The sequence below is a fragment of the Diplotaxodon limnothrissa genome, linkage group LG1 (assembly GCF_057381915.1).
Source record: "Diplotaxodon limnothrissa isolate DT_005_m linkage group LG1, D_limnothrissa_male_GT1.1, whole genome shotgun sequence".
In the NCBI taxonomy this organism is placed as follows: Eukaryota; Metazoa; Chordata; class Actinopteri; order Cichliformes; family Cichlidae; genus Diplotaxodon; species Diplotaxodon limnothrissa.
In genome coordinates, this window is record NC_140596.1 from 20,366,539 (window position 1) to 20,381,936 (window position 15,398).

The following is a 15,398-nucleotide window of genomic DNA, read 5'->3' on the forward strand; positions in this document are numbered from 1 at the left end:
TCAGTGCACCCATTTCACCCCATTAACTCTTTGTGGATCTGTGTTTCCTCTCCTCTCGCCTCCCCGTCTCTCTTCCTCTGTTCTGTCTTTACTTTCACCCAGATGTACCAGTGCCCGTACTGCAAGTTTACCAACACGGATCTGAATCGCCTCAGAATGCACGTGATGACACAGCACTCTGTCCAGCCCATGTTACGTTGCCCGTTGTGCCAGGACATGCTCAACAACAAGATCCACCTGCAGTTTCACCTCACACATCTCCACAGCGTGGCACCCGATTGCGTTGATAAGCTCATTGCCACAGTGAGTTCTGTATTCGGTGTATTTTGCATGTGGTTGGACACAGCAGGGTTTATTACCATGTCTCTCCTTATTTCTTTATTTTTATTATTTCTTTAATCTTTATTTTTCCAGGTATATTGAAATTGGCTTCTCTTTTGTTAGGGTGGCATTCATTAGCTTGACTGTAGGAGTATTTTTATTACTCTGGTCATTTAGCATTTAGCTCTGCCATAGCATTAGCATACAAATTTACTACAGCAGCTGAGAAAAATAAGTGGATGAAAAAAAATGTCCTTCCAACTTTCACAAGCTTTATTGCATGTATAGCACCTAGTTTTATTCCAGTTTTCTATCCACACAGACCAATCTCTCGGAGTGTTATTATCTCCAAATTCTTTTATACTTAGTGGTGAAGGCAAGAAAGCAACCGCTAATCAAAGCTCTAGGTCGAGAGTATTGCTACGTACTTATATTATGGCCAGTCAGGGGACAAGCAGTGTGTCAGGTGAAGGACTGTGGTAAGGATTCATTATTGTCGAAAAGAATAGCAACTCACTGCTAATGAATCCCCTTCCACTGAAATGCCTCTGTATCGGTGTCATTCTTGCCCTCACTGCTCTAAATTGCGAGCACTCAGTCAACACAAAGAATGCTGTTAATTGTGTAATGGCTACAGGCAATCCCATTGGCTTGCTGCAAATCATCAAACCTTTTAAGATGCATACTTTTCTTCTGTTTTTTTCTTTTCTTTTCTTCTTCATTGTCTTAATGTACCCATAATCAGAAAGGCTTTTCCAGCTCTCTTCTAATCAAAGTCATCTGGGGAGGGGAGCTTGTAATCGGTTTTTGTGTTTTTTAATCATTTCAAGATGAGCGGGTCTCTTAGCTCCCAGTTCATTTATTAGTTCACTGACATTATTGCCATGTCTATGATCACCTGCATGCCAGTCAAAACAAGGCCTTTTACAATTTGTGGTGAAACAAATGTGACACTGCTTAATCAAAATATAATGAACAGTCAAACCACTTCATGAAATTTTAATAAAACCAACTGAAATGTTGTTATTCACCACTAATCTGACTAAATTACAGCTTATGGAGTTCTTTTTTATTGTTGTTTTTGTTTTGTTTTGTTTTTTTAAATGCAAGTGTGCACTCTCAGTATTATCAGGGAAAGATTTGGCTGGTTTGTACCACGAGCCCTGAAATCTTTACCTGCCGCAGTGCACTGGTACTTACTTTTGTACCTATGCAAAAAAATGTCCTCGCATCTTTTAATGCTCATCAAGGAGAAATAAAATTTTATTATCCCCGTTTTTATGTAAATCACTGAGCAAACCTTTTTTCTCTTCTATCTTGTGAAGCTAAATAGCTTGCTGGACAATCAGCGAATAAAACATTGCTCTGTCTGCTGCCTAACCATCTTCATCTCCCATCCAGAAAGTAAATGGCAAGCACATTAGTATGGTAGACGGCAGTATTTATTTCTTTTATAGAGGTAGTAATGTACTGAACCACTACAAGAAGAGATAGAACAGAGGTAATATAACACACATTAAAGCCAGCACCTTTTTATAACTAGTGAATGCAGATAGAAAGGTACTTTATCTTTTTCACATGTCTACTGAGAGGAGCCTGATTAATTTTGAAATAGGTGACTTTTATTTCTTGCCAAGCATGCATAATGATGCATTCACTCTAACAACCTTCATCCATTCGTCCACTTATCGTCTTTCCTTTCCTTTCAGTTAATTTTCTTTCTTTTGCACGTCTGTAATGCTTTTCCCTGACATTCAGTGGATGGATGGATGGATGGATGAATGGATGGATGGATAGATGTAAAGAGATGATAGATAGAAAACTATATGTATAATATATACATACTCCTCCAATCCTCCCTCTCTGATTTTATGTCTCATTTTCTGTCTGTGGAAGATAGGGGTAATGAAAATAATTGTGCTTCATTAATTTGGAGTCTGACTGGATGATAGCCATTTTGAACTATGTTTGGCAATTAGGCTGTCCAAATTAAAAGTGACCTTGGGATACTCTGCTCCTGCCTCTAATCGCCTAATGAAGCAGTTGTCTAGAAACAGTCAAATTTGTAATGTAAATTTTTTTAAGCATTTCTATGCTGGTTGCACTAATTTTCTATGTTTCATTTTTAAGAAATAAAGAGGTAACACAAACAAAGACGGGAATGTGTGGATGTCTTCTGGTAAATGTGTGACCACAGTTGTCATATAGTGTTTGACTTTGGGATATAAAGGATTACACCAGACCTCAAAAATCCTGTTGCTTCAGGGCAGATTCTGCTCTATTTCGATCTCACCCAGAGGGTATATGACATGCTATGGTACTTTCGGTTGTGTTCTCACTGTTATTAGAGGAGTAATTAGAAAGCATACAGAATATGTTCTGTGTATAGACCAACATTTATACTTGGGGCCCAGCAATATGCAAGATCCCTTTCCTCTTTCGTGTCCCTTATGCAAGGCACCTTTAATTGGTATTACTTGAAAGAACTACCAATCAAAAGTCTTAATATAGAGGCAACGCAGAAGGAAAAATGGGAGAGGTGATGTAAACTGAAATGCAACTCGTAGACTGAAGATTATTGCTCTGCTTGTAAAGTTAATTGAAAAAAGGCTAACAAAGGTAGAGTCTTATTACTAAATTAAACTCTATGGAATATTGCTCACTGGTGACCTGTTTAATGAGAATGTTTAATGAAGTGTCAGGTTTGGGGGTGAAGAGGGGCAATCAGAGGGCGAAATATGAGCTAAGTTAGGGGAGAGCAGCAAGAATAAACAGATGTTGTGCAATCAGTTACTCACGATTGACCATAACCCTCTGAGACCAGGGGGAAGCTAGGTTCATCTTTCTACTTTATTAGTACGTACTGTGTTTTGTTAAGTAATTAGCAAACAAAAACACTAGTACTCAAGAAATCTATCTCATTTCTTGAGGGATGACACAAAAGTAGCCTTTCTTCTGTCATGGATATATGTGGGGGACTGGAGAATGTATATGTGAATATGTATGTATGTAAGTAGCTAAGTAACGTCTTTGTGTATCCTCTTGTTTGTGTCAGTATTCTTTCATGTAGTCGTTTAAACTAAGAGATGACATTACCTCACCTGTTTGCTCATTCCTTTACAATTGCTTTTCCAGGTGACGACAACTGAAGCACTACCAGCAAGCATGTTCATACCTGTGCCGAGTCCAGACAGAGAGCCACAGAGCACCCCTCATGCTACATCCAACTCTAACGCTGAAGATACAAAGAAGCAAGCTGGTTAGTATCTGTTTGTTAAAAGCTATGTGTTCTGTAGTGAGCATGTTAATGCACTTGGTGTATATTAATGAGATTCAGCTACATTCTACAACCTTATACCTGTGTAATAAATGAAGATTGTTGTTGTTGTTGTTGTGTATTTACACTTTGGAAAAGTCAGTATTTATTGCATAGGCTGGAAAAAATTGTTATTACTGAAGCATTTCACAATTTTGGCCTGCATTCACACCAACACATTATGAAAGATTGTTGGTGTTTGCAGATTTTGTAATTAGTCAGTGCTTGGCTTGTTTGTTTTTTTGGCACCTTTCCATGCCACTAACACACTGAATGTCCTTTATTGATATTACTGGAAAAATTCCACTCAGCAAATGTAGAATCTGATGAATGGCTATCTTCTCTTGACTTATTTATTCACAGATGCATCAGATGCTGATCCAGAAAAAGGGGTGTCACTCCCTACTGAAATAGCTGAAGCTCGCAAGTCACCTCTGGAAGATCAACAATCAGAACGGGAGGATGCCACAGGATTCCTGTGCTGGAAGAAAGGCTGTAATCAATTGTTCAAGACCTCTAACTCCCTACAAATGCACTTCAATGAGGTTCACAACAAAAGGCACCAGTTGCCTGTTTCAGATCGGCATGTCTACAAGTACCGCTGCAACCAGTGTAGTCTGGCCTTCAAGACTGTGGAGAAATTACAACTCCATTCACAATATCATGTGATCAGGGCAGCCACCATGTGCTGTCTTTGCCAGCGAAGCTTCAGAACACTACAGGCGCTGAAGAAGCATTTAGAAACCAGCCACCTGGAACTGAGTGAAGCTGACATCCAGCAGCTGTATGGGGGATTATTGATGAATGGTGACATTATGGCAATGGGTGATCCAAGCCTTGGTGAAGAACATGGAAGTCTGGGAGAGGATGACAAAGATGGAGATGAAAGTGATCCAGAGGAAAAACAAAGCCCGACAGGCAGTGACTCTGGCTCACTGCAGGAAGATTCTGGATCTGAACCTAAACGTGCATTGCCATTCAGAAAGGGCCCAAACTTTACGATGGAGAAATTCCTGGATCCATCTCGTCCTTTTAAATGCACTGTATGCAAAGAGTCTTTTACACAGAAGAACATCCTTCTGGTTCATTACAACTCTGTCTCCCACCTACACAAGGTGAAGAGGGCTCTTCAGGAGTCTACTACTGGTCAACCTGAGCCTACCAGCAGCCCTGACAACAAGCCATTCAAGTGCAGCACTTGTAATGTGGCATATAGCCAGAGTTCAACTTTGGAAATCCACATGCGCTCTGTTCTACACCAGACCAAAGCTAGGGCAGCCAAACTTGAGGCAGCAGGGGGGATCACTAGCTCTGCAAGCGCAACTGGTTTAAGCAGTGGAGGATCCGGCATGAGCACATCAACATCAAGTCCAAGCCCAGCCAGCAACTCAAACACTAGCTCCACCAACCACAGCTCTTCTGGGAGTCAGGCAGCCCAGAATATTCTAGGAGGAAACCACACAAGCCAGACTCACAACACTGAAAACCAGGGGAATTCCTCGGTGAGCTGCCACTCCTCACCATCTGAGAACCACGAAGTGAAAAAGTCCAAATTTTCAGACATTCTCTCGGCAAGGGGGCAACAGCAACAGCAACAGCTTCAGCAGCAACAGCAATTGGCTCAGGCTCAAGCCCAAGCTCAAGCACAGCTTCAACAAGAGCTCCAGCAGCAAGCTGCTCTTCTACAGTCGCAGCTGTTCAACCCAGCACTTCTGCAGCACTTCCCAATGACAACTGATGCACTTCTGCCTCTGCAGCAGCAGCAGTTGCTGTTTCCTTTCTACATCCCTGGAGCAGAATTTCAGCTAAATCCTGAGATCAGCATCAGCAGCTCAGCACTTGGCTTAGCTGGATCCCCCAGCTCTTTGCTTGAAGATCTTAAAAACTCAGCCCAACAGAGTTGCTTGCAGCAGCAATTGATGCACCACCACCTTCAGCAGCAACAGCAGCAGCAACAACAGCAACAACAACAGCAGCAACAGCAGCAGCAGCAACAACAATCACACTTGCAGGTTCAGAGCCAAATGGCGTTGCTGCAACAGAGTGCATCACTCCTCCAACAAGCTGAATTAAAGCAGAAACCTCCCTCCTCTCAGAATGACAAGGACAGAGAAATACAAAGGGAGAGGCATGCAAGCGAAAAAAATGGGGACTATGTAAATAAGGATTCTGCAGACAGCAGGCCAAAAGAAAGGGAGAGTCAGCATATTTCAATAAACATAAACCATGATACTGGCTTGCCTCCACCAAGGATTGCTTCAGATGCTCGAGGAAATGCAACTAAAGCCCTGCTGGAAAATTTTGGGTTTGAGTTAGTAATTCAGTACAATGAAAATAAACAGAAAGCTCAGAAAAAGACAGCTGGACCTACTGGATCAAGTGGTCCAGGTGGAATAACAAGAGTCATAGATCCCATTGGGGGATTGGAGAAGCTGGAATGTGAAGCCTGTGGCAAGCTGTTTTCAAACATACTGATTCTGAAGAGTCACCAGGAGCATATCCACCAGGCTTTCTTTCCATTCCGATCCCTTGAGAGGTTTGCCAAGGAATACAGAGAACATTATGATAAGCTCTACCCACTGAGACCACCTACACCAGAGGCTGCTCCAGCTCCACCACCTCCCCCTCCTCCACCCCCACCTCCTCCTCCACCCCAAAGAGCTCCCACCCCAAATATACCTGTGTCTAATGCCTCACTCACACCTCCAACCGTGCCACCTCCACAGGCACCAGTTCCAATGACACAAATACCCATGCCAATGGATTTGCCGCTCTTCTCCCCACTTATGATGCAGCCCATGTCTCTTCAGTCCCTGCCTACTCAGTTGCCTCCCCAGTTGCCGTCTGTTGAGCCAAGCCTGGCCTCAGACCTGGCCCAACTCTACCAACAGCAACTGACACCAGCCATGCTGCAGCAGAACAAGAGACCACGGACACGCATCACCGACGACCAGCTTAGGGTCCTACGACAGTACTTTGATATCAACAATTCACCAAATGAGGACCAGATCAAAGAGATGGCAGACAAGTCAGGGCTTCCACAAAAAGTGATAAAGCACTGGTTCAGAAACACCCTTTTCAAAGAAAGGCAGCGCAATAAAGACTCGCCTTACAATTTCAACAATCCACCAACAACAACTCTGGAAGACACTAAAATTGATTCCAAACCTCCTTCTCCTGAACCTCAGAAACACGAATACTATGGAAGCAAGAGATCATCCAGGACTAGGTTTACTGACTACCAGCTAAGAGTTCTGCAAGATTTCTTTGATGCCAATGCTTATCCTAAAGATGATGAATTTGAACAGCTCTCAAACCTTTTGAGCCTCCCCACCCGTGTTATTGTTGTGTGGTTCCAAAATGCGCGTCAGAAAGCAAGGAAGAATTATGAAAATCAAGGTGATGGAGGGAAAGATGGTGAAAGAAGAGAACTGTCAAACGACCGATACATTCGCACATCTAACCTGAACTACCAGTGCAAGAAATGTAGTCTCGTTTTCCAGCGTATATTTGATCTAATAAAACACCAAAAGAAGCTGTGTTACAAAGATGAAGATGAGGATGGACAGTATGACAGCCAAAATGAGGATTCAATGGATTTTTCCCATGAATGTTACACTCCCTCTGGGTCTTCCTGTCACACCCCAATGCCCTCCTCTTCGAGTCTCTGCCCACTTCCACCCACGACTTCAGCATTCTCACACCTCCCTTCCACCGAGAAAGAGGAGGCATCACCAGCAACCACCTCAAACCTCTATGATGAGAAGCCCAAGCAGTTACCAGAAATAACCGCTGATCCGCGAGAAAACCAAACCTCCATTAAGCAGGAAATTGTGCACCAACCTCAATCTGAGGTACAACACCAGAGACCACAGAGAGAAGAGAAGATCCAAAATGTTTCTAAGCCCTCCAAGCATTCAACTCCTTCCTTTTCTCAGCAGCAACAGCAGAGTGGTCTGTCAGCCTCACAGACAAGCCAGCCTTCATCACAAAGCTCTCACATGGGCCTCAATCCACACTTGACCTCTGCCACACAACAACTGGCACAGCAGATGATCCCATACCAGTGTGAGCAGTGCAAAATTGGCTTCCCCTCCTTTGAGCACTGGCAGGAACACCAGCAATTACACTTCCTTTCTGTGCAAAATCAATTCATCCACCCGCAGTTCCTCGACCGTCCAATTGACATGTCTTTCATGCTTTTTGATCCTAGCAATCCTCTCCTGGCAACCCAGCTAATCTCTGGGATGCCACAAATTCCAAGCAGCTCTGCCACCTCTCCGTCCACCCCAACCTCCACTATGAACTCCCTGAAAAGGAAGTTAGAGGAGAAAGCTAGCACTAGTCCAGGAGAAAACGATAGCACAAATAGTGGAGAAGAGCCACAGCGAGACAAGAGGCTTAGAACCACCATCACACCTGAACAGCTAGAGATCTTATATCAGAAGTATTTATTAGATTCTAATCCTACGCGTAAAATGCTTGACCACATTGCTGTTGAGGTGGGTTTGAAAAAGAGAGTTGTGCAAGTGTGGTTCCAGAATACCAGAGCCAGAGAGAGAAAAGGCCAGTTTAGAGCTGTTGGGCCAGCCCAAGCTCATCGTAGGTGTCCTTTTTGTCGAGCTCTTTTTAAAGCAAAGACTGCCCTTGAAGCACACATTCGCTCTCGTCACTGGCATGAAGCCAAACGTGCTGGATATAATTTAACTCTCAGCGGTATGTTACCTGAGCAGGAGAACATGCAAATAAAAATGGATGTTCTTGATACATCAGGTTACTCCCAGCTACCCCCTACTACAAACAGTGATGGACAAAGCTCCTCCATGTCACCCATGAACAAAGGCTTGGACTTGTCTCCAAGGGGTCTACTGAGCCCTTCGTCCATCAAAGTTGAAGGAATGGAAGACTTTGAGAGTGCCACAATGTCCTCTATGAACCTGAACTTTGATCAGAGCAAACTCGATAATGATGACTGCTCTTCTGTGAATACAGCCATTACAGACACAACCACAGGTGATGAGGCTAATGCTGATAATGACAGTGCTGATGCAAAGCACAGCCAAAATAGTGGCGATTACCTGTCTAAGTCTGGGGGCACAGCTCCCATCCTTGAAAATGATGACCAGCTGTCCTCGGGACTAGTGAGCCCTGCAACAAGCTATTATGCTAAGGACTATGAAAATGAACATATGATTGACCACAGTGAGACGTCCAGTCTGGCTGACCCCTGCTCACCAAGTCCTGGAGCCTCTGGTAGCAGGAGCCTTGAAGGTGGAGATAGACCTGGCCAAAAGCGCTTCCGAACCCAGATGACTAACCTCCAGCTGAAAGTGTTAAAATCCTGTTTTAACGACTACAGGACACCTACCATGCTGGAATGCGAGGTACTTGGCAATGATATTGGACTTCCAAAGAGAGTGGTTCAGGTGTGGTTTCAAAATGCTCGCGCGAAGGAGAAAAAGGCAAAGCTCAATATGGCCAAGCACTTCGGAATAAATCAGACGTCTTACGAGGGGCCGAAGACTGAGTGCACTTTGTGTGGTGTTAAATATAGCGCTCGCCTCTCTGTTCGCGATCACATTTTCTCCCAGCAACACATCTCTAAGGTGAAGGATACTATTGGCAGCCAGATCGATAAAGAGAAAGAGTACTTTGACCCAGCTACTGTCCGCCAACTTATGGCCCAGCAAGAAATGGACCGCATTAAGAAGGCCAATGAAGTTTTAGGATTGGCGCAGCAACAGGCCATGCAGCAGCAGGGGATGTTTGATAACCCTGCAATGCAGGCTTTAAATCTCCAGTCGGCCTATCCAAACCTGCAAGGTATCCCACCTGTCCTTTTACCAGGGGTTGGCAGCCCCTCTCTTCCCAGCTTTAACTCATCTAATTCAGGTACGTCACTATTTGGCATTTTTTCACTACTAACATTTCAGGTTTAGAGTTGCAGATGGGTTTTCTCAACTAAACTAGTTTAATAAATGATCATCCATTGCTACAGGAAGTACTGTGTATTTCCAGGCATCAGATCTAACTATGAATCCATCTGCCACATATATTCATTAACACTGATGCAAATATATCTGACATAATTTAATGACCTTTGCCATTGTTGCTATTGTTGTGCTATTATGTACCCAACCTGTCTCAAATGCTAACACTTAAGCTTTAGACCAGAAAATACCACAAAGTACAAGGCTTTGATTTTGTGATATTTGTAGTCATTTCACAAAGCTTTTTATGATTCACATAAAAATAAACGTTTGCCTCTTTTGTATCACCTTTCAGTATTGTTTAATTAATTAGTTTTGTTACAGCTGAATAATCTTTTAAAAAGGCACTGCACTACCATGAAATGAAAACCTATTAAGTCTTATTTTCTTGTCTGTATTTGACACATTTGCAGCTTTAACTCCTCCAAAACCTTCAAACCTCCTGAACATGCCTGGTGCCAGTGTTCCCTCACCTAGCCTCCCCACGTCTGGATTGCCCAACAAGCCTCCCTCCTCATCGTCTCTCACCGCATCCAGCCCAGCCCAGACCAACACGTCTACTTCCCACTCAAACTCCACCTCCAATTCCACGTCCTCAACCAGTCAGTCGCGACCTGAACCCCCCAAAGAACGAGATGCTGAGAGAGTAAAAGAGAAGGAGAAGGCCAAGGAAAAGACAGAGAAGCCCTCAACTCCATCATCAACTGGAAGCACCCCCGCCCCTTCCACTTCTGCTGCCAGCGCCAAAAAGGAGAAACCTGAAACAGCTGTTCCTGCCACTTCTATGCCCACACCTGGAATGGAGTATGTGGTAGATCCTGCCCAGCTTCAGGCCCTCCAGGCTGCTTTGGCATCAGATCCCACAGCTCTCCTCACAAACCAGTTTCTACCCTACTTCATGCCTGGCTTTTCCCCATATTATACCCCTCAGATTCCTGGGGCTCTACAAGGGGGCTACCTGCAACCAATGTATGGTATGGAAAGTCTCTTCCCTTACAACCCAGCATTGTCACAAGCACTGATGGGCCTGTCTCCAGGGTCCCTACTGCAGCATTACCAGCAATATCAGCAGAGCTTGCAGGAGGCACTACAGCAGCAGCAGCGGCAGCTTCAGCAGATCCAGCAACCCAAGGCGAGCCAAACTTCAGTTCCCCCTCAAACCTTGGGGGATCGCAAAGATTCTGCCAAAGATCCAGCGAAATCAGAGGAGCAAAAGGGCAATCCACAAAGTGAACCTCCCACTTCCTCCTCGTCCTCTTCCTCCTCGTCCTCCTCCTCCTCTTCTCATACTACAGTACCCTCCGAGCAGAATGAGATGGATGGCAAACCTGTGGACACCCATCTAGACCAGTATATCGTCCCCAAGGTGCAGTATAAACTGGCATGCCGCAAGTGTCAAGCTGTTTTCACCAAGGAAGAAGCGGCTATTACCCACCTTAAATCGAACTGCTTTTTCGGTCAGTCTGTGGCAAACCTGCAAGAGATGTTGCTGCGTGTCCCCGGTGGCGTAGGTGTAGGGGCTGGAAGTCTCTATGACTGCCTGGCTTGTGACACTACGTTGGATGGGGAGAAAGCACTCAGTCAACACCTGGAATCGGCATTGCACAAACACAGAACAATCAAGAGATCGGTCAGAAATGCCAAAGAGCACGCTACTAGTTTATTACCTCACTCTTCAGCCTGCTTCCCCAATCCTAACACCGCATCTACCTCGCAGTCTGCCACTCATCCCATCAGCAGCCCTCCTCCCCCGCCAACAACATCAGCCACCATGCCATCTTCTGCTGTCTCCTCATCTTTGTGCTCCTCCTCTACTACCCAACTCAACACCACAGCTGCCGGAAAACCCTGGCCCCAGGCCCCTTTCCCCAGAGCTTTAGCTGGGAAGCCCAATGCTAGTCCCTCCTCTTCTTCCTCCTCTTTTCCTCCAGTGTCCTCACCTTCAACGGTTACCTCAAGTTCATTGAGCACCTCAGGAGTTCAGACCTCGATACCAACAGACGTCTTTACCGACGAGTCTGACTCTGACAGCAGTCAGAAGTCAGCAAACAGGCTGGGCAGGACGGCGGAGGAGCCGCAGCAGCCTGGCTTTGTCAAAGACAGTAATAGTTGTAGTAGTAATCTTGCTAGTGTAGGAACAGACTCCATCAGATTGTAAAAGAGCTTTCAGTGATGGACGATATTTAAAAAAAACTCCCTAAAAGACAAAAAAAAAAAATCCAAAAATTAAAAAAACCCATAAAAAGCAGCAATGTTAAAAATACATTAAAAGTATACAAACCAATTTCAGAAAAAGATGTGTAAAGACTAACTGCAATTCCAAAGCTTGTAACCAAAAATTTAAATGTTAGTGGATTGTTTTCCCATATCAACATGCTGGTTTTCATTTTTGTATTTCTTTGTTTTTCTTTTGTTTTTGTTTTAACTCAACCGAAACGCACCGATCAGCCACAACATTAAAACCACCTGCATTAAATTGTGTATGCCCCATTGTGCCAGCAAAATAGTTTATGACCCATCAGGGCATGGACACTTGACCCTTCGGTGTGTCCCGTGGTTTCTGGTACTGGGATGTCGGCTGCAGACTGGGATTGCGTTGAGGTTGGGGGAGGTTGAAGGCCAGGTTAACGCCTTAGGTTCTTTGTCGTGTTCCTTAATCCTGCTGTGCGGTTGGTCAAAATACCATCCGCATGAATGCCAAGGTTTCCCAGCATCACACTGTAACGAGGTGAACAATTTCTTTTTTTTAATCAGCTGTCAGTGTTTTTAATGTCGTGGCTAATCTGTGTACAGGCATACTAATATGTGAGAACAGAAAAAGATCGCTGCAGTTACGTTTTGAGTAATGGTGGAGGAATGCTGTACTGTATGGCAATGGACTGCCTCAAAGTTGACAGATGGCCCAAGAACCCTTTTGAAGAAATGCAAGTCAACGAGCTGTCCCTTTGTTTTGTAATAATTTCTACTTAATAGCACAGCCACAAAAAGCCAGTATGTACTGTATGGGAGAATAGTCTATCAGTTTTCTTGCTATTTAAGCATTCAGATACCAATGGCTTGCAAAAGTGAAAGAATAATGTAATGTCTATTTTATTCTCAGGTCAACAGCTCACAGATGTTTTTCTGTTACAGAAATTCATGTTTTCACCTTGTGTTTCCAACAGGAGATGAGCATTATTATTGTTTTCTTTCTGAACTTGATTTACTAATAGAAAGTTTAAGTTGAATTAAATTTTGATAAGGCATTGTTTCTGGGCATTCAAATAGGGTCAAACGATTTGCTGATTTCAATATCAGAAATCCTTTCAAAGTGGGGAAGTTACAGTCCCGATGATCCCATACAAGGAAAGCATTGCAGACGTGATAACGGGCGATGAATAGTTTTAATTAAAAAAGAAAAAAGAAAAAAAAGAATCAGCCTTCTGTATTTATGATAGATACAAGCATTTTTGGTGTTAAGTAGAATGTTGCATTGGAAACGAATTTAAACAGTATGGTAGGTTGGAGGAAAAAAAAACCTTTATGTACATTTAGCTTTTGTATTGTCCAATTTTATGACACTTCATTTGATGTTGTCTTGGTCATTCCGATAGTCTAGATTATGGACAGGTAATTTATCGAAACTTTATTTCTGTCTTATTCTTAACTTCTTGGGAAACATGAACCCAAATGCCCCTCCTGACAAGGCAGGATCCTCTTTTAGCATTATTTAAATTTTATGATTTGGTTGGTATTGCTCTAACCAAAATGAAAAAGATAATGGGTGAAATATTGAAAGTTTTATTTAATTTAATTTTTGTGTTACCTTTGTGCACTTATCACTGTCTGACTCCTATTTTTCACTCTTCGTTTTCCTCTCTCGGCACTTATTTTTCTCTCTCGCTCTCCTGTGTTTGTAGATATGTATACAAAGCAGGTCTTTTGTTCTTCATGTAGTGTGGCTACGGTCTTTTTTTTTTTTTTTTTACCTTTTTTTTGTCATAAGTGAAAATGAAAAAAGAATACTAATAATAATTCTCACGCTTTAAGACAAAAAGAAAATCCAAAGACTAAACACTTTCACCATTGGTGCATAAAGATGAGAAAAGAGGGTTCTTTATACTTGAGAATTTGTTGCTGTTTTTAGAGGAAAGAAACAAAGTTTTAAAAGATAAAGGAGTACGCATCAGAGTTGCCGATTTTGCTTCTTTGCAAGCAAACAGGTGGCTTTTTTACGTAAATACCAAAAACCAAAAAGGGCCCTTGTCCTTGCATTGTGGAGTAGCACCGTTACAGAGCCATTGCAGTTTGTAAGATAGAGGTTATTAATCTTTGTTTGACTTTTGTCACATTCAAATGTCAATTTTTTTAAGAAAATGTATAAGGTCTGGTCTTCAAGGACATACGTTTTGCTGCTAATGTAGAATTTTGAGGAAAAAAAAAAAAGAGTACCTAGATGCATGCTCATTTTGCTTTTGGCTAAGCTTTAAAACAAACAATAAACCAATTTCTTGCCTCTGCAACACCTTTTTTTTTTTCTTGTTGCAAAAACGGAACTTTGAAGACTGTGAATATATGTTCCAAAGGACATTTTGCCGATTTTCTTTTTTTTTTGAATAGACCAATGTTTAAAGCCAATGATCTATAACGTTTGTAAAGAACAGTGCATTCCAAATATCACAATGGATTTTTCTTAAGCAAGGACTGATCCTGTTTCATTTGATTGCTTTTAATTGTCACAATCTATTTTTTCCTCATTTTTGAAGTGACTGTAAACTGTTGTGTACATTTTTTGCATCATTGGTTGCTGAAGAAAGCGACCCCCATATGTCATTTTGTGCTGGCATGGAACGTTGCTGAAAATCCCTCCATCCAGTCAAGGTTGTTGCTCACTTGTTAAGCAAGTAATAGTGGTTACCAAAAAATGTATATAATACATCTGGTACTGATGCGTCTCATAGGTTTAGTAACATTTATACCAGTCGACCTACAACTAGTCTCAGAGGGGAATAACGGCCGTTTTGCTGAGGTGCTGTCGCTCAGTCACTTGTTGCATGTGTCTGCAGGGTGCCACTTCCACACATAGATTACAGGTAGAGACATCTTCATTCCAAAGCATTATGTCTGGAAAAAGTAGGAGGTTATTTTTGAAGATGTCTCTTGTTTTCAAATTGTTAGGATGCTTTCATGTCCAAAGAAGTCACTTACTTCGTTTTGTTGCAATGGAAATGGATGTGCGTAGGTACCACGCCCTTCTCCCTTATGATATCATCATTTTAATTTGTCTTTTTTTTTTTTTAAACCAAAACCAAGACATATTTAAATTTGTGGAGAACTACTTTTTTGGCCACTATTGTATAGTCAATATATTTTGCCCTAATGACTAAAAAGGCACAATCTCAAAGGTGTTTAAAAATGCTACATCTTGTAGAGAAATGGTATTTGGTGTTAATACTACAGCATGCTGTTGAAAGTCAGTAGATCTGGTCTGCAAGCTTGCTACGTCTCAAGTCCAGTTCCCTGAAATACTGTTCACTTGTGCTTTCTCGTGTTGAAAAAAACCCCAATCCTTAAGTTGTACAGTTTTTCCTCAAAATATGTTTGCTTTATTTTATTTTTTAGATAATCTCAGACATGTATTATTTTCTTAGAAGTATTTTATTTTATTTTCCGTGTATTACTTTTTATCATAAATTAACACTAGCTTTAAATTGAATTGCTGAAATTGAGAGACAAAAACGAAAATTATGACCTGGCCACTTTATATTCATTGTCTCAATGATACTTTTTGC

The 15,398-nt window shown here is 42.4% G+C and overlaps 1 protein-coding gene across 1 annotated transcript in view; it reads left to right on the plus strand.

Annotated features, from left to right (window-relative positions):
- zfhx3b (zinc finger homeobox 3b) overlaps positions 1–13,128 on the plus strand; it is a 135,871-nt gene extending 122,743 nt beyond the window's left edge. The window contains exons 8-11 of the mRNA XM_085377020.1: positions 103–303; positions 3,457–3,580; positions 4,001–9,529; positions 10,041–13,128. Coding sequence (XP_085233146.1) covers positions 103–303; positions 3,457–3,580; positions 4,001–9,529; positions 10,041–11,785 — 7,599 coding nt within the window. The 3' untranslated portion in view covers positions 11,786–13,128. The remainder of the gene's footprint in view (positions 1–102; positions 304–3,456; positions 3,581–4,000; positions 9,530–10,040) is intronic.
- Positions 13,129–15,398: the final 2,270 nt, after the last annotated feature.